Source organism: Topomyia yanbarensis, chromosome 3 (genome assembly GCF_030247195.1).
Source record: "Topomyia yanbarensis strain Yona2022 chromosome 3, ASM3024719v1, whole genome shotgun sequence".
In the NCBI taxonomy this organism is placed as follows: domain Eukaryota; kingdom Metazoa; phylum Arthropoda; class Insecta; order Diptera; family Culicidae; genus Topomyia; species Topomyia yanbarensis.
This window is the reverse complement of record NC_080672.1, coordinates 258873365-258899089: the sequence shown is the minus strand read 5'-3', so window position 1 is coordinate 258899089 and position 25725 is coordinate 258873365. Positions and strand designations below refer to the sequence as shown.

The window sequence follows — 25725 nt, the reverse complement described above, 5'->3', positions numbered from 1 at the left end:
GCTAAAGATCCGGTAAAGCCGAAGACATTTTGAGTTTGGAAGAGCAGGCAATAGGACTTATTATAACCAAGGACAGATAAATTGTAAGTCATGAAATAATTCTGAAATATTAATACAACGGTGAATAAATTTGTATTTGTAGCTTTAGCTGATTGATAAGAAACATTTCACCGTGTTTAACTGCTGAAAGAACCTCTGTCAAATTCGTCCAATTGCAACCTACTCTCCCGAACAGTGTGACTCGTCTGAAGAGTAAAAAAACTGTTACTTTCATTCTTGTTGTGGTGATCTATCGAGATGAGTGAGTCGCAGAAGCAAGAGATGGTACTCCAGTAAAATACGCCGGCTATTGAAGTCCGGTCTTTCCACATAAGACGCATATTTTTTTAATCTCTCATGAAATGTTGGGAATTCCTTTTCTGTACTCAAATTTTTGAGACCAGAAATTACTTGCTTCGGTTTTGCGCCAGTGCTTTCTTGAGTCCTATTTTCGGGGACCCTGAAATAATATATTTCCTTTTTACAACGTAGCTTTGGAGAAGAAATATTTGTCCTCTTTTTATTGCATTATCATTTGCGCGCTTCAAACTATTAACCACCACCCTAAGCTTATATTCGATGTTTCTGTCACGGCTGAGTATCATTCTATCATGACTCTAGAAATCTCCAACATATTTTCATTGTCTTTGAAAAAAGATTAGAAAGGGCCCGGTTGAGCTACATGGATATAGTTTCAGTAGGGGAGGCATTTTCGCACGGGCCCAGATTGCAGGAGAGATGAGTATAGGGAACGTTTTATAATAGCGATACTTAACTTTGTTTAATCCAGGCGGCTCTCCAAGAAAAGAAGCAGTACTGCTCTACTGTACTGCTGGTCGAATAACTGTTATTCACATAAAAGCAAACATGCCAGAACCTCTCACAGGTGAAGAGCACAAAGAAAAACTTTGAAAACGGGTTGGCCAACATTGCTCTATATGATATATCGTTATACTGCACGGACTGGAAACCCTAACAAACATCGTATGATTTAACAGCCTAATGACACATTCAGGGTAGTATCTAAACAATATGTGGAATCGTTTCACTATTAGAGTTAAAAGTCGCGTATATTTTTTTAGCGAAGAGCGTCTAAGCGGTCCGAAAGTCACCGTACGAATGGTCTATTATGTATTTTCACTCAATCGGTCAGCTACGAAGTTCAACCACAGGCAGATTAAATCGGGTTTAATTATTCGAACCGAATTACTTTTCAAGCTGGGTGAACTGTCAGCAAGGTTACTAAATACAGGATTGTGATATATCAATTTAGAAGCAGAAAAAGCCCATACGGGATATAAATACTATTCGTGTGTCCTTTTTTATTATTCACTGCTCATCAATTAAATATTTTCAATACAGTTTTACTTTTTCATACACATAAAGTTCACCGCTATTAACATCTTATTCTTTGCGCACAAATATAACATAGGAACAATGCAATCGTTTTACTAACAAATTCTAAATCACGGTAGTTTATTCTTTTATTTATTCTGCTCATACACGCTAGTTTACTTCATATACTCTTAATTTTCCTCGTTTACTGGTACAGAATCTCTGTGTGTAGTTTTGTGTATATGTTTTCCAACCAAATACCGGGCATATTCTTGCACTGCTTGCTTTGTTAAACCGTGTTCTGCTTGCAAAATTTTCATTCAACTTCCTCTTACATGGCTATAGGCATTCACTAAAAATATTACATTGTTTTATATCAAGAGATCATTTTTCCGTTGCTCGAATCAACAATAATAGTGGCATTATGATCATGAAGCAAATTAGACTCGCCGATAAGTTTCTGGGTTGCCAGTTTGATTCAATCGTTTATTCGTTGCATGTTTGCGTTAGGCGAGAATATAAATCAACTGTTTGGCTAAGCTGAAACAATTTGTGTGTGCATGTGTTTGTGATGCTAGTGAATTCTGGTATATATTTTATGATAAGGACTGGTAGACAACCACTGGCGATTAATGTTGGTAGTTAATCGATTTTTAAATGATTTACAGAAATTAACGGTTTCTATTTTTATTTGACAGTACTAAAGGGATGAATTCTGCGCTAGTTCTGTTTTAGTTCTAGATAATCTCGATTTTGGAGTTGGCACTTGAAGTTGATCGCTGTTAAAGTTCACTGGGAATTTATCATATTCACTTTTTTACTGGTATTTGAGTCATCAATTTTGGTGATTTCTTATTGTCCAAAATAGTTGTAAGTAATCTTTTGTTCACACGTCGTTTCGACGACAATTGTACTATTCTAAACTTTTAATTGTATACATATGACTGAAAAATGAGATGGAATGTAAAGGTTGCTTACTTTCAAAAATTGCATCTGCAAGAAAACATGAAGATTTTGTGAATTTGAGTAGCGTTTCGATTTTCGGCTGTAATTTGAGTCGTTTAATACTATTCCGTGCAATGACTGGGTTTTGTTTGCGCAATTATGTATGTAGTGGATATTAAAATACAATTTCGAGAGAGCTAGGATGATTTAATTCGGTATAGCAGCAGTTCGTTTGATGCGCTTCAATATACTTACGCACTACATATATTTTCCTGCTTTGAATTCCGCGAACATTCTGTATAACAACAAATAAAATCTTGTTTGCTACGTATGATCTTATATGGGAATTATAAATTGTGCTATTTTCGTCAGGTAATAATACTTTTTGTATGATTTTTATTCTCTTGTAAGTAACGCGTAGTATTACTCAGATTAGTACAGGTTTGCGAGAAACTTATTGATCGAATGAAAAACTTGATTATATTTGAGATATTAAGTGACATGTAAGAAATGAAGAAAATATACGAGACAATTGAATGGCCGTCGTCCAGAAGAGGGTGAAACACATTTTTGCCGTAATCCAAGTATAATGTGTGTGTGTGTTAACCATCCTATCTCCCACTAGCTGGTAGCGATTTACAGAAGAAAGATGTTTGCATGTATTTAAACATTCATGCAAATAACTTGGTTCACGGATTTAGGAAGGTGTTAGCTCAATTGACTTTCCGATGACCCATTTCGTGTACAGTGCCAGACATGTTCCGAGGTCATCGTTCCATCAACTAGCCCCGCCTTACTGTAATGTTTGTATCAATTGGATTATAACATTACAGTAAGACTTTCGATTCCATTTAAGCAGGAAATCGACGCGTATTAAGTATATTGGTTCAATTTGTATATATAACATACACATGTGTACTAAAAACTTACCATTTTTGTAGTTTTCTACCTTCATTTCTATCTCCCATTTATGTCTCCTTTGACTCTCATTGCCGTAATCCAAGTATAATGTCTTTTGAGAAATTATTTGTTCTTAGCTAATCAAAGTTTAATATTGTGATAATTTCAGCACTATTCGGTGTCTTGTTTCCCCGTTTAACGGTTCAGTTTCATGCACTAATTTGTTTGCAATTGCAATAAAGGTTCCGCTAGCACATTTCGTAAAGACGGCTCGGAATCCATTATCGACGTAACATTCTGCAGTGCGTCGCTGATGGATAACATGAATTGACGAGTTAGTTAGCAGTACACGCATAGCGACTACCAGGTGTATCACTAAACCATTGGACGGTGGAATCGCATTGTAACGCCAAGAGTGAGGACTGGTGAGAGGAAGTGGAAAATAAAGGACTTCGATAAGGTCCTTTTTGTGGAAGCACTTCGTGCTGACAGCCTCGCTTTAATTTCGAATGCCGATGAGCTGTCGGAAACATTAGCGAGGGCGTGTGACTTCATAATGCCGAGGAAAATGGAGCCGAGGAATTGCCGGAGTCCGGCGTATTGGTGGAATGAAAGGCTCAGCGTTCTTCGTGCTGCCTGCCCATAATCCAGAAGACGCTTTCAGTGAGCAAGATCTGAGGCAGTCAGAGAGAATGTGATAATGCTGGCGGCTAGGACCACTTTTAAACGCAAGATAGTGCTTAGTATGTCCACCTGCTACAAAAAGCTGTGCAGAGAAGAAGACGCTTACCCCTGGGGCCATGATACTGAAATGAGCGTTGACGAATTGAAAATTATCGTTGAGGGCGACCCAACCACATGGCCACCTACACCGTATGTTGATGCGGACGTTGGAATCGAATCTTCAACGACAAGCTCCTTACAGTGACGACAGGGCAGAAAGCGAAGAAAGCTACCGATCCGGATAGATGGAAAATCCAGAAGCTGGTGTTGCTGTCAGAACGAAGGGAAGCCACCAGGAGATCCTGCATCGTATCTGCCAATATGCCTGCTGGGTAGTCTTGGTAAGCTTCTGCAATCCACAACAGGCTGACGAACTAAGCTGAAAGTGAGAACGGACTATCGCAGAGGTAGTTCGGATTCTGGAAAGAGATCTCGACAGTGGGCTCCATCCGCACAATCATCACGAGCGCCGAGAAAGCATTGAAGTTGGCTATCGCCATAGCGTTTCACAGAATGCGGATCCCGAACTATTTCTGCAAGGTTCTGAAAAGTTACTTTCATAACCAAGTACTAGTCTACGAGACAAAGATTAGGCAAAGGTTGATTAGGGAAACGGCGGGAGTACCTCAGGACACCTTACTCGGCCCTAACACTGTAATTGGCCAGGGGAGTCGCCTTTACAGATGAATTTGTCCAGACAATAACCTGCGAGACCCTCGAGGAAGTGCAGATGTTGACGGCAGATACAATAGACATGCTGGCCAGCAATCTAAAACATCCAGCGTGTCGTGTCAGTGTTAGCGGACACTCAATTCCATCGATGCGTGCGCTGAGGTACCTGGGTGTGATGGTCGATGATCAAGATGCAGCATGAGACATCTCCTAGCGGGTGCCTCATCCCTAAGCTGACCAACTCCGACGAAAAAATCCGTACACCATACCGCAACGAAGCGAAATCGTTCATCACGCTCAGGCAAACGGTTTTCATAGTGTACGGATTTTTTCGTCAGAGTTGGTCAGCTTACTCATCCCTAATACTAAGGTATGACGAATTCAAAGCGGAACCGGACGAAGTTGACAAGCATGTTTCACCTAATGGCTGTTCGTGTCGTGAGCGCGTACATAATGAGATCATTAAAGGTGATATGCGTCATTGCTGGGATGATTCCAATCGGCATTACTCTGGCTGAGGACTCTTCCAATATATGCTACCAGCAGAGTAATACACGAAATGCAAGGAAACTGATCAGAACGGGCTCGTTGGCTAAATGACAGCAAGAGTTGTATAAAGCGGAGAAAGGAAGGTCCCATCGACTCATCCTAAATACGGTGGTGTGGGTGCATAGGAAGTATGGCAAGGTTAACTTCCATTTAACGCAGTTTTTGTCTGGGTACGGATGCTTTTGAAAGTATCCGAGTTGGTTTGGATATGCTTCATCACCCCTTTGCCCGAAGTGTATTAACGTACGAGAAAAGATGGAGCACGTGGTCTTCGAATGCCCTAGGTTCGAATAAGTTTGAAGGGGTTGCCTAGTATGGCAGTTGATAGTCGATGAGATGTGCCATAACTAGCATACTGGGATGCTGTCAACAGAACATTTACTAGTAAACTCTCCAAGTTGCAGAGAAAGCGGCGAAGCAGCCATGAAAGTAGCCGGGGAACTCTTCGCAGATGCACCGCATTTGTCTATCCGACTATATCGTGACAAAAAGGAGGCTCACGATAGTTATGGGTGCCGAGAGAAATTTCGCTGCCAGGGAATTCACAGTTGGAATATAGTAGTTCGCAGCCGGATAATATCCGGAGAGATCTCAATAAGGCTCAAGGAAACGGGTATTGGTATTCGATGAAATTCCTCCATCGGGGAACTCTCAATAGGAGTAGGGTGAGTTCACCGCCGGGACCATCGAGTAGACCGTGATGAGGCTGGGCTTAAATGGCTCATGGAATCACCAACTAAATGGCTCACGGGGACAAGAGCTAAGTGGCGAAGTAATAGATGGATACAAGAAGTAAGAGAAAAGTTAAGAGTTAAAGCTCAAAGATCGAGCCCTATACACGTACCAAGTGAGGGTCCGAGATAGAGCAGAAGAAAGTAGTTCGACGAAAGCACAACGAGGTTATGAAAGGTAAGGTGCTGCCAATGCCACTGGAACGTGTGTAGAAATTGAAATAGTGTTTTGTGCGACCATCCAAATTTTAGGATACCGACTTACGCCAAGAGCCTATCCGCACCAACGTTATCAGGAAATGCGAGTACTTTCATGGTAGAGGAAGATGGAGAGTCGAAACTCGAGCGAACGTACTAGTATTGGAATGCTGACAGCGTACAAAAACGTCATGGAGTTCTCACTAAGGCTGACTTTGCAAAGCAACGATAAAAATCGATTGGTTCTTTGGAAGTGTCCGAAAAGTCGAGCAATGTAAACATAAATAGAATCGAATGTACGAGAGCAAAGGCGTTGGTTATGTTTAAAGGCCCGCTCAGAGTGAAGCAAAATCTACCACTCGAACTGTCAGATGGATACCTATCGTGCAAAGTAAACAAAAATTCTTCTTTCGGAGAACATGAACGAGAAGTATTAGTGTTGATAAAAACTATATTATGGCAAAATATTTCAATCGACTAAACAAGGCACTTTATTGAATTTATTATACTTTTTTGTAACATTGTATAATAAATTACATTACAATGCTCTTCATTATAAACAAGTGCAGTAAACCACGAATCGGTAAGTTTTCAATTTACTCGGTATGGATTGTAACTCGGTCGAAGTCTTTCAAAGTTATAGCAAAAATTGTGGGTGCCAAGAACATAAAAATAGGCATAATTTTATGCTGTGCAGTGGGCATCCCTCTGTACGGGACTCTACAATATCACAAACTCTATACGAGAGCTGGTCTCTTTTACAACTGACAGTTTACCGAGTGTAGTTCCTTATCCGAAAGTCCAAGTGTGTTCAGAGAAGTTAAGTTCTTTAGTTATTGTAGGATAATACAATACGAACTACCAATAGTGGGACTCAAACCTACATACCGCGTGTTGCACTGGCACTTCGCCACGATTTTGAAGGCTAATCTTGTTCCAGATACGCGGTTGTATGTCACGTCTTCACCGCAGGATTTGAAAGCCAAGCAGTTACTTAAGAAGCTGAAGATAGTGCATGTCACATAACTGATGTCCACTGCCCATGATCGCATATCAGTCCCATAAAGATAGGAAATCCCATAGAAAACGGGACAACTATGCGATCTTGGGTAGTCCAGTTCAATGTCCTCGTAGTTTTCAACTTCTTCGCGGACATGCTCACATATTCGGTGGTAAACTAATTCCCCTTGAATGGGGAATAGTCGATAAGGGTCGACTACTGCGCCTTTTGCGGCCCCGCGAGTGCCCTTTAAAAAATCGCATAGTTACGAGAAAGAGAAAACACGGGCACGCGATAGGCTTGCATGTACAGCACCGGCATACTAACTATTCAGATACGCTACAAGCAGACGCAGTTCGGCCATGGCAGCAGTGGTGCCCTCTACAGATCAAAGCATGAAATACTCTCTCGAGACCTGTACACATATAGAGTGCAACGCGAAGCATTCTGGGAACGTGCATAATGCCATAAAAAGGTTTCTACCTGTGACACGCGTCTCAGGTAGAAACCTTTTTTAATGCGCGGATCGAAAACCCAGTTTTACATATTATAGTAGACACTTTTACCTTTCAAAAAATTCTTGAAATTTTCTCTCTATGAATAACAGAGCTAGCGTTCAAAATAATGATACAAAATCAACCATCGATTGAAATGAAGCGTTTTAATGCAAAAAACACAGATGGATGAGAAAAGTTTGAACGAATTTTCTAATTCCAAGAACGTGAAGATGGTACTACATTTGCGTCAGACATTTTTTACCAACGTGAACCGGGCAGACTATTCGAACGCAAATTTTAAGGATATACAACTCACGATTCCTGGTCTAATTTACCTGTTCTAAAAAGTAATCCATCTATATTTTAGACTAAACAACTTTCCGCAGAGTGCACGTTCTTCCAGGAAAATAAAAGCGCAACAAACTTTTGATACCTATTCCACTACCCTTCTGGAGAACACTTTCGATGTTTAGAAATCGGGCGGCACCAAGAATAAAGGCCGCCGCAATAGCATCATCAACGAACGACGCCAGTAGCGCGTGCGATCTACGGGGCTAGTTTATTGGGAAAATAAGAACACATAGTAGCGAGCGAGTAAAGAAAAGTAAAGCATTTCAGTAACACAAAACACCTGTTGAATGATCGCCATCAACTTTGCACCAGACGGGAGCAAATAAACCAGTCGGAAGTAGTAGAGATGGACTTCGAACCCGACGTTTCGATTCGCGCAGGGTTGGCAACAAATTGGCAGGAGAAATAAGCAAACTGCTAACCCCCCCGCCTGAGTCATCGCCACAGGTTTTCTTTACGAGGTTTATTTACACTTTACACGTATTCATCGCAACCGGGCACAGTTTGGTGCCTGTGCGGCGGCACACAATTGGGTATACAAGGTGTGTGCAGATGAAGTCGTTCTCAGGTCTAGTTCCAAGGAAACGATTTGTGGTCAATAGGTAAGCGTTCTCCAGGAAAAATACTGCGATGGAGCAGCACGGTATTTTGCGACATGGTAAACAATCTACATGCGGATAACGCGTGACCACTTTCAAATAACAATCTTGCTTCCCGTATTATTTAATGACATCAAAATTTATGTTTGTGAGGTGGTTTATCAAAAAGAGCAACAAGTAGTGTAATCGAGTTAATTGAACGCGAGCCAACATAGTTCCAAACTATACGTTAGTGTTTCACTTAAAAAATTTCATGTTGAATAACATCAGTTTACACGTTTCTCGAAAACCTGTCCATTTCAACTGAATTAGCTTTTCAATGTTCTCAGTTGGTATTGTTAAACTAAATCTTAAAGCTACATTGTTCGGTGAATAATAAATACTGATGAAATTTAGTAAAACTCTAATTAAAATCTGTACAGCGATAGAATAGGAGATTAAAACCGCACTAAGTATAAAAACAAATGTACAAAATGATAACCCCTACAAATAGGATGCGACTATTCTCCTAGCGGACTAAAATTATATGTACAAAACGGGAACGATTTTCTATCGGCTAGTGAGTTTCATTCGTTCCTTTCACTGCTTTTAGAGTGATCAGTTTTCTTCTTTTGGCATTCAATTGTCAAAACATACAACTAAACTCTAAAACTGTCCTTAGCCTAGCTAGTCAAAAGCAATAAGTTACGTGTGGGAATATTTAAGTTAAAATCGCTTAATAAAACTCAACTAGAACAGCATTTTCCTAGATGTGCAATCACTCGATTTCGTCTGACTTTGCCTTTCGCCTCACACTTCTTCTTGCTTACCTCTCGTAACCTAAAAGCGGCCCTAATTGGTCATGTTTTATTGGTTCTGCCCGTGCTCTAGGAAAACAAAGGCGGTGGTGCTTTACGGGAGCCCGAATCTGGCATCAGTTTGGGCCTTCGCTGTTTCTTCCGATGTCGCTGGTTGGGCCTAATTATAGCATTTTTGTTTTGTTGTTGATGGTGGTGCTGCTGCTGCTGCTTGCCACCACGCAGTGGTGGCTGCTGTTGCATCAGCAGATGATGGTGAGGTGAGATAAGCGAGTTCGTTGCATTAGGATAGCAGTTAGTTTCTCGCCTCCAGTTGGGTAAGCGAATGCCCTGCCGTTGGCATTCGTGTGCATACGCAGCTAAACTGTCACAATAGCACTGTTTGTGGGGACACTCGCACATATCAAACTTACACGATTCGAAATAGTGCTCCGGGTTCAGCTGAGAATTACAGTTTCCGAAAACGTCAGTTTTAATAATTTTACAAAATGTGAAAAACTTCTTCGTCTTGCATTGTGCATTTTTTGCCGCAAGTTCTTTCTTTCTCGGTCGCGTGCAAGCCTTTTCCCCTCCGACCGACCATGACTGAGCAAACTTCCATACGTTGTCGGTCATATTAATGCTGTTTCTCGAAACTAAATCGTCCCGAAATATGCTGTTGTAGTTTCCGCAAAGCCCGCACAGTTTGTTCTTATAAATAGTAGGAACCTCTACTTGTATAAAATTACTTCCATCCCAGGTTAGCTTGATGCCAAGTTCGGTAGCTACAACTACTTCTGTTCCCTCATCGTTTTTGTAAATATCTAGCACATTTCCTAATTGGTACGGTGGATCGATTCTCGTCCCGTTGACTTTCACTCGCATTTTTTGGCCGAGATTCACCTTAACGTTGCCCAACTTGAGTGTTACGGTCTTGGTCCACGAGGACGATTTTGTCAAACGGGCATCATTGGTAACCCTGATCGAAAAACTGTGCTCCTTACAATCCGCCGTCAGTTGGTACTTACAAGACCCCTGAAAACTGAAAAAGTTCCCATCGAAGGTTTTGTAGTGTGGATCTCCAAACACCGTGCACACTCCGGGACTTTCGACGCACTTGGGACAGCATTGCTCCTTTGGAGTGATTAATGTTTCGTTTGGTTTACACTTGGGTTTCGGACATTGGATTTTCGCACAGCGAACCTCCCCAGATCGACACTCACAGGATGCGCAGGCGCTTAAGCTCCAGGTTTCACCGTTCTGGGAAAGAAAAACAATAATCAAAATTTTATCATTTCGTAATAAATATTTTTCATTATATCTTAGAATAATTGTAGTTATACTACACTGAAGCAAAGTAAAAGTACTAACCTGGTACACTTTTCCGCTGACGCTACATGTGGACTTGAATTCTGCCTGCGTTGGACACGATGGACAGCAGTCGGCAAGTCCTTGAACCTGGTCATCGACGGCGCATTCCAACAGGGGGCAGGTGTTCTTTTCGCAGTACGATGTTCCGTTGCGACATTCGCAGGTTGCACATTGGTCCGCCGAGTAGGTTTTCCCATTTAAGTGAACTGCTTTCCCGATGATACAATGCGTTTGAAGGTTTCGCTTCACCTCCTCCCGACGCTCCTTACATCGGGCACAGCACTCCCCTGGCAGTCGAATCTGTTTCGAAGCTGGACATTGCAGTACGGGGCAGGATTTCTTCATGCAGGTCAGTTTGCGACCATCACACGTGCACTTAACGCATGGATCTTCGCTCAGAGTGGCTTCGCCTGTAACCTGTTGGCCGTTGAGCTGACAACCTGAAAAAAGAAAAATTTCACTATATATTCTGAGTAGGTCTTAATGTCATGCGTTATTTTTATATTTCCACACCAGTACAGAGTGAATTCAACATTTTATTCGTACGTTGCAAGATTTGAATAAAAATAATACACTGTTTATGCTGCAAAGAATAGCTAGGGAAGGGCACCTTAGAATTTCATAGGTTACGACTTCCTCATATCGATTCAAATGGACCTATAAATTCTTTAATATTTCTAGTACCAAGCATAAAAAGTTACGCGGAGCCCCATGCCTCAATATTAGTGAGAACGTTGATTTGAACTTCTATATATCCACTGTTCTCCGAAACAGATCCTAAAAATTATAACACCCAAGGATAACCCCAAGTTTGTAGATGTGTTATGATGTTAAAAGATTGAACGTCGGTCAATATTACGGACCTTTGTGAATTAGTATAGACTAGCTTCGGCTGGACAAATACTAAAATTGGAACGATACAGAGAAGATTAGCATGGCCCCTGTGCAAGGATGACACGCAAAATCGTGAAGCGTTCCACATTTTTTTAGCCGATTGCCGTGAGCTACAGCATCTTATCGACACCTTTTATAGCTGGTGTGTAAGAAACATGATGGTCCTTATCGTTGCAAAATGTTTTGTCATCAGCTATTATCGAACGAGAAATATGCTTACCTTCAACTATAACATCGCAGGAACTCTACTACAACGCCGACCACGTGAAGGATCTAGGAGTCATTTTTGATGATAAGCTAACGTATACTCATCACGTCTCAGCGACCATTGACAGAGCCAATCGTTTGCTGGGATTTATTTTCAAAATATCCAACGAATTTCGGTATCCTCTATGCTTCAAGGCTCTTTATTGCTCATTGGTGCGCCCGCAGTTGGAATTTGCAAACGTCGTTTGGTGCCCGTATCAAGCTACGTGGAGCCTTAGGATCGAAGCAGTCCAGCGTAAATTCATACGATATGCGTTACGTGAATTGCCGTGGAACGATCCATTAAACCTACCACCGTACGAGGACCGTTGTCGTCTTTTAGGACTCAATACTTTAACACGACGGAGACATGCAGCGCAAGCTACCTTCGTGTCAAAGATTCTGCTGGCTGAATATGATGATCCGGAGCTACTAGCGCAAATCAACCTCTACGCGCCTACCCGTTCTCTTCGCCCTCGAGCCCTGCTGCATTCTGAAATGCGCAGCACTAACTACGCTACCAATAGTCCGATTTTAGCAATGAGTCGTCGCTTCAACGAATTTGCTGAAATTTTTGACTTCGTCATGAACTCTTCGCAGTTTCGTCGTTGTGTATTGTCACTATTTTAATTATGTTTAGTTAGTATAGTTCATTAAGACAAATTGTCAGTTGGACTTTTTTTATACAAATACAAATACAAATTATACGTACCAGCTAATCGGGTTGAAGGCTGGGGGGGCGGGGGTGGTCTTCGCACAATGATTACCTTTTATACAAAAGTCGGACAAAATCTCAAAAGTGGCACGAATTTGATGACAACTTCACATTAAGGTAATTTTGTGACGCTGAATTCATAATTGATGTCTATTTTGTGTTTCTTCCTTACCTTAAAAATTCATTTTCTAAAAATGAGGTGTAGTGAATTTTTAAGAGAGTACAGATTTTTGCCTTTCTCATAAAGAAAGGTTATAAAATTGCTTCCAAAACCGACTTTCTAACCGAGGCCCGGAGGGCCTTGTGTCATATACTATTCGAATCAGTTCGTCGAGATCCGGAAAATATATTTCTAAGATTATTGCGCACATCAGCAATTTCAACTTTTTTGTGTCGCATTTCTTGAAGCTATAGCTGTCAATTTTTTCTTGACCAGACTTTTAATGTAGGAACTCTAAATCGTACCTGACAGTGTTTTGTCGATTATTAGAGAATTGAGGCAAAATTTTGTAGCCCGAACTGTCAGATACAAATAGTCGTTTGACAGTACGAGCTGCCGATTTTTGCATCAACTCTCTAATAATCTCTTGCCAAATCTAAAAGTAGAGTGTCATGTCAGATTTTCGGTGGGTAAACTTCACCACAATAAGGGGGCATAAATCACTACAACAACGGGACAGAAAGCTCGTCTGACAAACACGGATTTTTTTCTGTCGGGATTTCACACAAGTATGGCTGTAAATCACCTTAGGTTATGCGTTTATTTGGTTTTCAGAACAATTTTTCTGTTTTATATTAGAAATATGGGTAGGTAATGTCAGAGACATTACCGTAATGAAGTAGCATGCACTTTACGCTGTTAATACGAATGCTGCATTTTTTTACAAATTTCTGAAAGGTTTTATTAAAATAAGTTATTTTGGTATTTCTAAAGGAAATAGCGAAATAACGGTATAAGTATATTCGATTTTGTACTGTTGCCAAATGAATTGTTTCACTTTCATTAAATGCTCTTTTCAGGGTTACCATATGAGGATCAATGTGTTCGAATATTTTAGATTTCTATGTACGTGTATCGATATCTCGGTATTTCCATTACAAATAACGAAATAACTTGTTTCAATACAATCTATCAGAAGATAGTCAAAATTTTAGCAATTGTATCAACAGCCTAAAGTGTACTCTACTTTACTCCTGTTATGTCACTGACATTACCCACACATCTTCTTTTTATAGTAAGGTTTAAAAAGCTTCAAAAGCTTGGCCTGTAGTGTATTGGCACTGTGTGGGACTCACGACTCACGTTCGAGCCTAATCACTAAAAACAATCCTTACTTTTTACGCCTTTCTTCCCCACGGAACTACGTCATCGTATTACTTCGTGGGGGGATAGCTGTGCTTTCGTCGCACCTCTTTCTTCTACTCTATCTCGGAGCCTCACTTGGTTCAAGGAATGACTCGACCTATGAGCTTTGGTTTAACTCTCGGCTCTTCTCTTGCTTCTTGTCTCCATCTATTACGTCACCGTTTAGCTCTCGTCCCCGTGAACCGTTTAGGGGCTGATTCATTGCGCCATTTAGCTCATGTTTCCGTGAGTCATTAGGGCCCCTTACACGAGGCGCTCGTAATGTCATTACTGAGCAGTAATGTCACTTTTCATGATCGTGTAAGGCGAGTAATGACGGAATTCTCATACAATTCTAGTAATGTCATTACTTAGTAATGACACTTTTATTGCGCGTGTAAGGGGCCCTATTCAGCTCCCGGCATACTCTGTGTGTGTATTAGACCGGCAACAATTTTGACCTTTTTTTTCGGAACACAGCTAATTCAAAGGGTAATTGGACGCACAGATCATATGTTAAATATGAGCTTTTTCCAATAGTTCTAGTTTACCTACAAGAGGTTTCACGTTTCTATAGTAATATATATGGAAACTCGGAAATTAAAACTTAAAATCCAATCAAAAAATCCACAGTAACTCTGTATACCTCAAAACTTATTGGTCGCGTAGCTTATTAAGACCAACCGATTTTTTAGAAAATTCCTATTCTGAGCATGTGCGAGAAAGAGAGGCAACACACAACTTTATATAAGAATATCTTTTTACTGCAAAATCGGATCAATTTGTAGTCTTCGGCAATGTTGATCCTTATAGCTTAAGCTATATATCTGAAGATTTTGGGATGCACAAGATGACACTGGCATTTTTAACTGAATTTATTGTTTCTATTGTCTATTTTTCATATATTTTCACTTACAATCTTCAAAACTCTTGTGAGTGAACTAGAGTTTTCGGAAAATGCTCATATTTGATAAATGCTATGTAAAGTCAATAGACCTTTCTCGTCCGACCTAACCCCCTTTTTTCTTATTTTTATTCAAAAGACTACACATTTTTAAGAATATTTCCGCTGAAATGAGACTTTTTAGAGCTATCGTGATTTTTTAATGATTTTTTTAAATTTGAAAAATGCAAGAATGTTGAGTATTTTTTCACCTTTGCAAGAATGGTGGGACTCAAAATATGTGTTTGGGCAGCACTGTTTTGTATATTTTTGCTTGGCTTCCTGGCAACGCAGCAAATGAAGTAGTGAGTCGCGGTACAAAGTTCATTGGTTATGTAAACAAACTAAAGTGAACCTCTCGGTGGAGAACGTTGCATGGTAATGTTTAACCTAACTTTTTTGACAGTTCAAAGAGATTGTTTACATGATCTTGGAATTTTTGTTGACTCGATCATAGTATGAGAAACTTGGTTTGGTTCGCTACCAAATGTTAACACGGTTAACACTTTCCCAACAAGGTCGCTCAGCTGTATTTTTTAATTGATGTCGGCATCATACATTGTTCCGTTAAATTTAACATTTTTACTTTTCTTGTACATGATTCATTGAAGAAGCAAGGAATTTCTAGCCAAACATTTGAAAAAGGCCTACTGCCATATGCAAACAAATCGAATTCCGATGTTCTCTATTAAAATCCTGGGACAGAACCTGTGGATAGATGTTTTCTTTTTCTTTTTTCTGTTCATTTTATCTCTTGTCTTGCATAGCCACTCTTTCTTCCTTACATATTTTAAATGGACTGGCTACATTTGACAGTCCCCCCTGACTGCATTTGACGGTTCCCTTTCGCTGCATTTGACAGCTCCCCTGGCTACAATTGACATTAGGTTTTTTCGTATCCACACGTTCCGTCCCAGTTAAAAATTATCTATCTGGCCATGTACATAAACATAACGCAACAATGGATTATGAAGAATTTTGATAATGATTTTATAACAAATTATGAAAGAGCCCGGCTGATATAAAAGTCCTAACTAGCAATACACTTATTATAAAATGATTATAAAGGATTATTGTAACTGATTCCAAAAGGATTATAAAGGCAGTGAAATACGTACTCAATGAATTAAGGGGTGTGTCTGATGTAAACAATATGCGCAATCAAACTAAATAAAACAGTATTCAATTTTTAAATAGAATTATTATGAATTCGACCAAAACTTCTTTTGCCTTTTTCTCATTTTCAAATGTTTGGGTAGAATTTAGATTATTTTATCGTTGTTGCGATCAATTTCGTTTGATTTGTTTTGTTCACAATGTTAGTCGCAGAGCATTTTGGTGATCTATGGCAATTGATGACCTTTACACCCCATACTAGGTCCGCTCCTGTTGCAGCTGTTTCGCCCTGTCCGGCACCGTGTCAACCGATGGTCCAACCTGCGCCGCACTCGTCTGTCGCTATGTCAATGGCAGGGACTTGGATTAAAGGCCAAAATTTCAGCTACGGTTGGTGGTGTTGCCGCAATCGGTTTGCCTTCGGCCACGTTGGACATTCGGCTAACAGGAATATTCAGCGATTCCGATTCGAAGGAAGCAGCGCCAGTAGCAGACTGCTTCGGTTCAGCAATACGCTCCGGTATCGGAGGAAGCTAACACTCCGACAGGACGAAGGTTTCAACGAGGGGCTCAGGCATAAGTAGCAGAGTCCTTGCACTTCCTGCTTGTCGAGTGAACAATGCCGACGAAACCACTGCCGCTCTCGCCAAGTTTGACCACCGTAATAAGTGCGACGTCAGCGGTATAGTGCCAGGATGAGTCGAGAACAGTGCCAGGACTGACTTGCCAAGAGCTACAAGATTAAATAGCAATGCGTTTTTATAGTGACCATAGTATAACGTAGAGGCTTTAGTCAGATGATTTATTCAGCAGAATAAGACAGCAAAATTACCCAAAACATAAGACCTGGCTGCCGAAGTGAATCCACACACATCATCACCTACAGAGGCAAGTAATATTGGAACGCAGCAAAATTCCTCACAATGAATTGATCTCGTTAGGTGAAATTCCAGGAAGTACAATTTTCATAGCACAATTTAGTCGACCGAAATTGTAGTCCTCAGTCGAGAGAGAGAGAGAGAGAGAGAGAGAGAGAGAGACTGATAGAGTAGCAGCAACTAAGAATTTTCTTTCGAAAGCTAGCAGCGGTTTCGCGTATCCTGCGCTAAGTAGAGAGCGTTAAGACAGATCTCCGAAACATGTCAAGTGCTATCAGATGAGAAAAAACGTTGCATCTATGACCAGTACGACAAGGACTGTCTGCTGACCAACGGTTCCGTCCGGTACCACCATAACACACGGCACCGGCGACACATATATATTCACAACATACTAATTACTTATCCTTCCGAAAAAGTAAATAAATTGACTATGAAATTAATCATTCGCTGCCTAGTTATTTCGTGCCAATTTGAACAAGACATCAGTTGCAGATAGCTTTATTGCGGTGCAAAAATGATGGCAACTCGGAATATAATATAAATTTACATATAATTTCTCCTCCCTGATATTCTTCCAGAATGTATAATGCTTTGCATTATTATCACTCCTATCAAATCCTTCTTACTTCTTATTGTCAGTGCCGAGCACTATTTTGCATTTGCCGGCTAAATCAACGACAATGCGATAATCTACGAAACTTTTCCTGTAATGGAACTTGAACACGAATAATAAATAATTGTTCCATTCGAAAGTGATAACCTTGTTGTCCTCATGTTTGCAGCTATCATACGCTGGTAGGCATTCTGACCAATGGAAACGTTCTTCGAAATGGGCATTGAACGATCACAATCATTTCAACAACTTATCATTGACCGAATTCGTACCTACAAAGTTCAGGTAAACTTCACCACCTAAAAATGAGTAATCAATCGGATCATCTTGTTAGGACTTAACCCACGAGCAAACAAACAAATGTGTACAAATCCTTATCCATCATCCAGAAAGCAATCGTTTATAGCCCAATGCTTGATCTTGCGATTCAGCATATGCCACCCTCTTGAGTTGATATTCTTTCAAAGAGCATCGAAAGTATTCAAGTAATGTAAATTTTAAAGTCCATGTAAACAAGTCTTAGGTAAACAAGCACACCGAACTGTCAGAAAAGTGAGGTTATACATTTTCATACAATGCTCTATGTTTTTGACAGGTATATGAATGAATCATTTCAGCATCAGTGATGCCAGGTCTATTTAAACAATAGCCTGCAGTAAAAATATAAATGTCTGCAGATTCCTACAAAAATCTTCAATAAATTTGACGTAGAAATGTAGTATGTATATAATTTAAATGATCAAAAATGTTGAAGGCTGGTGTATAAATTGGCTGGCATAGGCTTTGTTCTGCTAAATATTTGTAATCTGCAAAAGATCTGCAGTGAAAATGCAAAATCTGCAGATTTACTAATATATATGCAGATCTGGCATCCTTTTAGTATTCCCCACAGGAAATTAATCCAAATGGTGTAAAAATACGGGGAAACAAGGCAAGATAGGTATTCAGAATATGGGATTAAATGAGCAGCTTGCACTATTTTTGATTTTTTCAATAGTTAGAGGTACCAAATCATCGCCGCAATAGGCAGTAACGAATCGGGGATAAAAAAGGAAGCATTCTATCATATATAAATTTTTGACGAGAAAGGTCTATTACCGTTTGATTTAGCAGTGTTCCGAAAGAAAAAAATCAAAATTGTTGCCGGTCTAGTGTGTATGTATGTGTGTATATATGTGTGTAAGTATGTGTGTGTGCTAACAAAATGTCCACATCGGTTTTCACAAACTTAGTCGCAATTGAAAGGTACAACGTTCCCATCGGCTGCTATTGAATTTATTGAATTTCGATCCGACATCTGGTTCCGGAGATACGAGTTGAAGAGTACGGTTACATTGAAAATGTTGTTATAATTTGTTCACATCGATTTCTCGGAATTTTTTTAATCGATTACCACAAACTTAGTCTTAAATGAAAGGTACAACGTTTCCATCGGCTGCTATTGAACTTTGTGTGGGTTTAACTTCTAGTTCCTGAATTACAGGATGATTTGTACGATCATATAGAAAATATCGATTACAACGGATACTGCGATGATTGTGTAAAGATGATTTTTTTTCAACAATGCGAACACAACTGCTTGGATTTATAGTCTAGGTCACTAACGGCCATTCAAAGTCTCTTTGACCACATTGGCCACCATCGCCCAGGCGGAAGTATCCAAACTTAGAATAGCAATTACATTGGTTTCTCGGAGATGGCTAGACCGTTTGGACCAAACTTAAATGAAAGCTTTTACTAACCCGTAAATGGCATCATCCATATACCACGTGGACAATTTAGGAAATGGTAAGGGTCACAAGAAAGTCGACGATTGTCCACGGGTAGGGGGGTGGGGGTATTGGAAATGTCCAAGTGGACTTTTCATTATATTTTTGTCTTTGATGAGAAAATGAAATAAATTTACATTTTGGGGTAAACTGAGTTAGAAATGCAACACTAATTGTCTAAAAAATCTCTACAAGATGGCATTATCAGAAATTTGACAATCTGCTTTATTACTAAGATATAGCGAGAAACGTGTGAGAAATTGTGAGTTGTTTGTTTCAAATGACCGTGTCTGGGAATCGGCTCAAGTCATTTTGTTCTATTATATGTTTTCTGTGTAAAACTATCTGAGAAGTACAATGGAATAATCATTTTCAAAATAAAAATACGCGAATTGTGAGAAAAATGCAGTTTAGGTTTTAAATTGGCAATATAGCATCCCTATGACCAGGTATGGGAAAATTCACTCATTCGTTTGGTTGCACCTGATAACCATTCATCCTTGGTTCAGCCACTCACAATCAGCATAGTGAGCGTGGAACGACGAATCGTGAGAGACTGCGATGAATCTTCTCTACATCACCATGTTTCTACAATTCGATCAATGAATGAACACTCACTGGTTGTGAGCGATTTAATCTATTTTAGAAATGAGCTGAACGTCTGCAGAATAGGGAGGAATTGAATCCTGAATGAGTCAAACTGCATTCATTCATCGAATGCACTCTATGATTCATTCCAATCAGTTCAGCATAAATCAATTTTTTCTTTTGCTCTTCTCATCCTTTTTTCAGTATGCCATCGGGCAAAAAAGTGTTGCTATTTGTAATAATACTGAGAAACAGCATGTAGTTACCACTTTAAGATTTATTGCTCGATCGAGGCAAGCCCTGACTTTGATAGACTATTCATTTTCAATTCAACACTTGTCAGAACAGGATCATATTTTTAATTGTGCAGGATTTGAAGGATTTTTGGCAAGTTTTTCTACTGCTGGAGGAAGCTGAGGTTTCATGGTCACAGTGTCCCGTCAAAAGCAAGATAACCCACCTGCAAATTTTGATGCATAGTAGCGAACGTCCGGGAGGTCTTCGAAAGAAGTTGCAAAAAACCTGGGAATATATTTTCCAATACCGGTAATCGCGTATCTTGGTAATAACTCGCTTTCCTTCTATTTTACAGAATAGCTTGAATCACATCCGGAATTCTTAAAGTATATATTTTCCTATCAATTCATTTGAAGTATTCTCCTCTACATGGTCTGAACAGTATCCTTCTGAACTTTCTCTTTCTACCACAGAAAGCAGCAAAAAAAATAAATCCATAGATACGGTCTCGAAAGGATAAGCGGAAAATACACATCGATATGCAAGTTTTTGGATGACCGCAGGCGAATTTTGAAAGATTGTAAACTTCCTCAAAACGTCAATGAAGTATGCGCCTGGCTAAAACATGTTTTATCTGATCATCTTCAATGACGATAAAATACCGTTATGCTTTACTTTGGAAGTTTTCCTTACAAAAAATCACAAGCGCGTTGGAATATCCATGCAGTTGTTCCGGAACGTCAAACAATAAACGTCTAGATACTCCAAATGTTTGATGTGGCTCTGTCAGACCTCGTAACGTCTATCAAACGAAGTGTAAAAAAGACTGATACCCATGAGGCCGGCACACACTTTGTGTTTAATGGGATTGCACGTTCTTGACACGCTCTATACTGGTACAATTAAGATGCATTCGTTTCACTTACAACTAGTGTTTCGGATTTCGCGTCAGCATGCCACCGGCCTTACTTGACCATGCAGGACGACTGTACTTGGTATTCAATTTTAATTTGTCCCAAAGTGCAATGGTTGCATGACAGGATTGATTACAGTGGAATCGACGAATCGTTCTTGGTATGGTTCCAAAGTCTACAAAGGTATCGTAAATGTATTTGAATGAGCCACTCAAAGGCCTTAGAAGAAGCAGATTGAAATGCATATAGCCAGTGAAGTTGCGTGGTCTTCTGGGGCCCTTGGTAGACTCCCAATTTTGCTGCCTTTGGTAATTGAGTGTGCTCCTTGAATTAACACACTTATCCCGACTTATTTCAAACCTTTTCCTTATTTTTTCATAAAATGCCGAGAAGTAGATATGGTTTATTGGGCAATGAAAGGCATATTATCTAAGATCATTTTTATATAAATATGTATATATTTCAGTGTAATTCGTAGAATACAGTCCAACGTACGTAAAGCAAACAAACAAAAATAACTCAATCTTGGCTTAAAATGTATTGTCGGTACTCAAACATTCGGAAACTTTCTCCAATAAATCAGAATTGAGTTTGAGGACAAGCAAATCCTCCACTGATTTCTCAGTCAGTCGCATTCGATGATCTGTGAGAATTAGTTTAAGACCACTGAAGGCCCTCTCGACAGAAACCTGAGTAGAAGGTGCCGCCAAAATTACCATCGCCAAACGGTAAAGAATAGGAGACGTAATCTTCCGTGATTCCCAGTACGTAAGTATGTTGAATTGAGTGCTTGTCTTAGATCCATCTGCAAGTTGAATTATTGGCACTTTTTCTTGTAATTCCAGCTCTTTAATCTGAGAGAGAACTGATTCATCTATGGAATGTGATACTCCCATCGGAATGTCGTCTTCTTCGAAAAAGGCAGAAAGGTACAAATCCAAGTCGTCTTGTGGCTCACTCGCAGATGTAGATGGAGCAGGCTCAGTTGCCACCCCTTCAATTTCATCAAGCCGATGATATAGCTGGAGCAGAAATTTCTGCAAGTTTTATAGAAAAACAGTTTAACGAAATAATTCGCCCAGATTTAAAGTTGTCATTAAATGACGTAGTGAGATTTATTACCTCCATATTTCATTTACTAGCTTCAGGTTACGTGCAATTACAATTTGTAACGTAATTCTTACCTGGATCTTATCTTTATCCTCTGTTGAGATGCGCTTGGAACCTAAAAAATTGAATCTTGGATCCAAATACAAGCACGCTTTGAACTGCAAAGAACTGGTAAGTTTGTTTGCTCGAGTTTTAAATGCATTCAACAGCCGTTTCGCGAGAATGTTTGATTTCAATTTATCCAATTGTGATTGGCACTGCAACCAATATACGTAGAAGTCTGACAGCGGACAATGCCTTTTCTGCAGCTTAAGTGTAAGAATGAAAGCTGGTTCTAAAGCCTCACAAATGTTTTCAATAAACGACCAATGTTGAGTGAAGTCTACAAAAAAATTAACTATGTATAAGACATACACTTCATATTTTTAATTGTATATACAAAACCAAAGAAATTGTGTAATACAAATATACAGAACGTTGAAAAATAATCACAAAAAGTTATATGAACGTTGATCACAAATAAATTAAATATTACACATTAGTTTAGTACCTGTTTCAGGATAGCTAGTTTTCAACAAATTGAAAAACTGGCGTTGTTTAAGGAGTGATGTCATCATGAGAAATTTTCCATTCCACCTCGTGTCGTTGTCGATAGGAGGTAGATGAGCATCGTGTGTTCTAAAAGTGTGGTGATATTCACGATGCCGTAGTTTCACCACCATTTTTTGGATCTTAGCGATGCGTTCTTTGTAGGGTTTTAATATGTCCCATACAGCTAACTGAGCTGTATGAGCAGCGCATCTTGTACTGTCAAGAATTTCCTCGATTTTACAAAAAGTGTCCTCGTCATCTAGTGTTATCAATTGTACATCCCCTTGTTTGCCATCAGAGAAATCATCTCCTTCCAATGAGTCATCTGATCCGATGCTATGTTCATCTGTAGATAATTCGTCGTCACTGGTAATATCGCATGTATCATCAGGTAACTCAAAAATGCGACGCACTTCTTCATTAGCCACGAGCAAGTTGATTGATGGGCTTTTTTCTAGGGCTGATTTCTCTAACATTTCTTTCAACAATTTCACGGTCGCCACCATATTACTCCCATTGTCGTGGGCAATGGAGTACACCTGCTTCATGTCAACACCATATTCCTTCACAACGTGCATTATTACGTCTTTCAGGTTTTCTTTTGTTTGTCGGCAGTGCATTTCTTGAACAGCTTAAATAATTAATAGAATTTGGACCATTAGTTTATGTTACGCGGCATTGAATGAACGGTATTTTAGATAATGTAATGAAATTCCAAATAGTACGAAAAATGGTTAGATCAGCTAAAATAAGTCTCCCAAATCAACGGATTTGAAGGACTTAGGTGTCTAACTAGACTTTAAACTTCTAGAATTTAAAGAAAAAATCAACTCACCAAGATTCCGAATTACAACTTTCCCGTCATAATAGTATTGTGTATTAATACCAAATACATGTCGGTTTCCACGAGAAGCGCTGTCGATTTTTAGGCTAATCAGCTTTTTGGCCATTTCTTTTTTTATCCAGCTACGTGCGAGCTTCGAGCTTTTATTGATAAGATCTGAAATGGTCTTCCTGTTGACTGTAATACCAGCTGCGTCGTACAGGGGCCCAAGTAGAATTTTGTAAGCAGACATCTCGAAAAAGCTGTATGGCAAATTATTTTCTGTGAGCAACATCAAAGTACCCAGAATTACTTTTTTTTGTCTGATTCGACAACGAGTTTTTTCTGTTTCTTTTTGGTTGCCACTAACTCAGCAACATTAGTTGCAGGTGATGACAACCCTAGCCTATCATACACGACAGGATGATAGGCTTGAACATGTCGTTTGAAATTGCCGGCATTCAGAACTGCCTGTTCGTAGGCGCATTTGTTTTCTGCAACACATTTGTATTTGCCATCCTGCTCACTGATAATTTGCAATAATATGGATTTCTGCGTGGGATTTGAGCGCTTCATACTGCAATAATTTTTAGCAACTCGGTATATTTTAATTTTGACTACTTATCTGTTTTTACTTGCTTTGATCAGGTACCAGATTAACGGTAAACAAAACGAACTGATTGAACTAGATGAGGACTGAATCGATTCAATCAATTATTCGATCATCGAGTGTCTCGCAAGTCAAAACAACAATATTCCAATCTGAGTCACTCACTTCCAAATGTCATTCCGAAAATTTGCAGAGAGAATGGGAGCCGATCTGAATGCGAATGAACGAACTCGTTACAATACCTCACCACTGAGTTCAAGAATGAATTATGTGACAAGCTAAGGTGAACACTCTCTCACTCATACATTGTGAGACATAAATAGCGAATGGGAGGGTGAGATATATCAGTGAACGAATACTATGGAATGAATTTCGATTGCATTTTTCCCATACCTGCCTATGACACATGCGAGTGTGACTTTTGTTTACATTTTTAATAAAAACTCGCAATATAAACAACCGAGCTTCGTAATATTTGAGAGATTAAAAGAATAGATAGAAGCGTTAATTGTCTTTTCTGACTTGTTTTTACCATTTATAAATTTCAACATATTCAATTTTAAATTTTAAGAATCGTTTTTCTCGAAATGCGCTAAATGGCGCTTGTCATAAGGTAGCACAACAGCGACGAACTATCATAAAAAATCAGAGGAAATCGCACGAAACAAAATCCGAGAATTTTTTGTAGTCTTAATCATTTGATTCAATCTTCTGTGATTTGGCAAATACCACTAATTTTGGATTTGAAAGCTTGTGATTGAAATTACGAGCCAATTAAAGAATCTATAGATACTAGATTACTTCACCTTTATGTTATTAAGTTGAATCTTTAAAACGTAACTATAAACGATCATAATGTCGGTCAGAAACGAGATATTTCCATGGAAATTTTACGAAAGACGAAAGAAGTATATGATATTCTGTGGTTAAAATTTGAACGATTTTTATTGCCCTTTTTCGCTATAGTAGTCCAACACAAAGGAAAGTTTTTTAAAAACCCATTTTTTATGAATTCACCCAAAAAGAAATTTGGAAAGTCCACGTGGACATCGTAGGAAGGGGGTAGGTGTACAGGAATTGTCCACGCTTGTCCGCGGAGGGTGAGGAGGGGGTTCAAAATGAAGGTTTTTTTGTCCACGTCAGGCCCGTTCGCAAGGGAAGGGTTTTGGGGGTTTAAACCCCTCCCAAGAAAGTTTTGAATAACTTCTAAAAATTCATTAACTTGTTGTTCGAGAATAATTCATACTGCGATTTGTTTTGACACATAAAATGAGTTCGGTCACTCTAGAAACAAGTCGTTGAGGAAGGCAAGAAAGAAAGCTTGAGGTGGTGGCTGGAGAGGAATATAAGTCAAGTTTGTCGGTTTCTCTGGATCGGTTCACGTTTTGACATTATCACCAGTTGTGAGTCAGTTGGGAGCTAAGCAGGAAAAACAAGAAGTCGGAGAAAAGGGGATATCGTTGTCTGGAGATATTTCACTGCCGACAATCTCTCTGTTGGCATTGGAACTAAATGGCTTACAAAAATGGGCTTCGGTGTCGGGAGAAATACCGTCGCCGATGAACTCTCAGCCCCAGCTAACATACATGGGAACGACTAGCGCCAAGAAGGGTAAGAAACCCTACGAAGGTGGTTGTAAAAAGA

General features: G+C 39.5%; 1 protein-coding gene and 1 non-coding gene across 3 annotated transcripts in view; one reads left to right on the top strand and one right to left on the bottom strand.

Annotated features, from left to right (window-relative positions):
• Nucleotides 1–1341: 1341 nt before the first annotated feature.
• Nucleotides 1342–25725, bottom strand: part of LOC131693210 (BMP-binding endothelial regulator protein) — a 277957-nt gene continuing 253573 nt past the window's right edge. For both annotated transcript variants that reach the window (XM_058980858.1, XM_058980859.1), the window contains 2 exons: nt 10687–11126; nt 1342–10575 (listed from right to left, as the gene is read on the bottom strand). In XM_058980858.1, coding sequence (XP_058836841.1) covers nt 9406–10575; nt 10687–11126 — 1610 coding nt within the window. In that variant the 3' untranslated portion in view covers nt 1342–9405. The remainder of the gene's footprint in view (nt 10576–10686; nt 11127–25725) is intronic.
• LOC131694357 (U6 spliceosomal RNA) lies at nt 11567–11672 on the top strand. Its single transcript, XR_009306471.1, has one exon. It is a non-coding gene; the product is annotated as a U6 spliceosomal RNA (small nuclear RNA).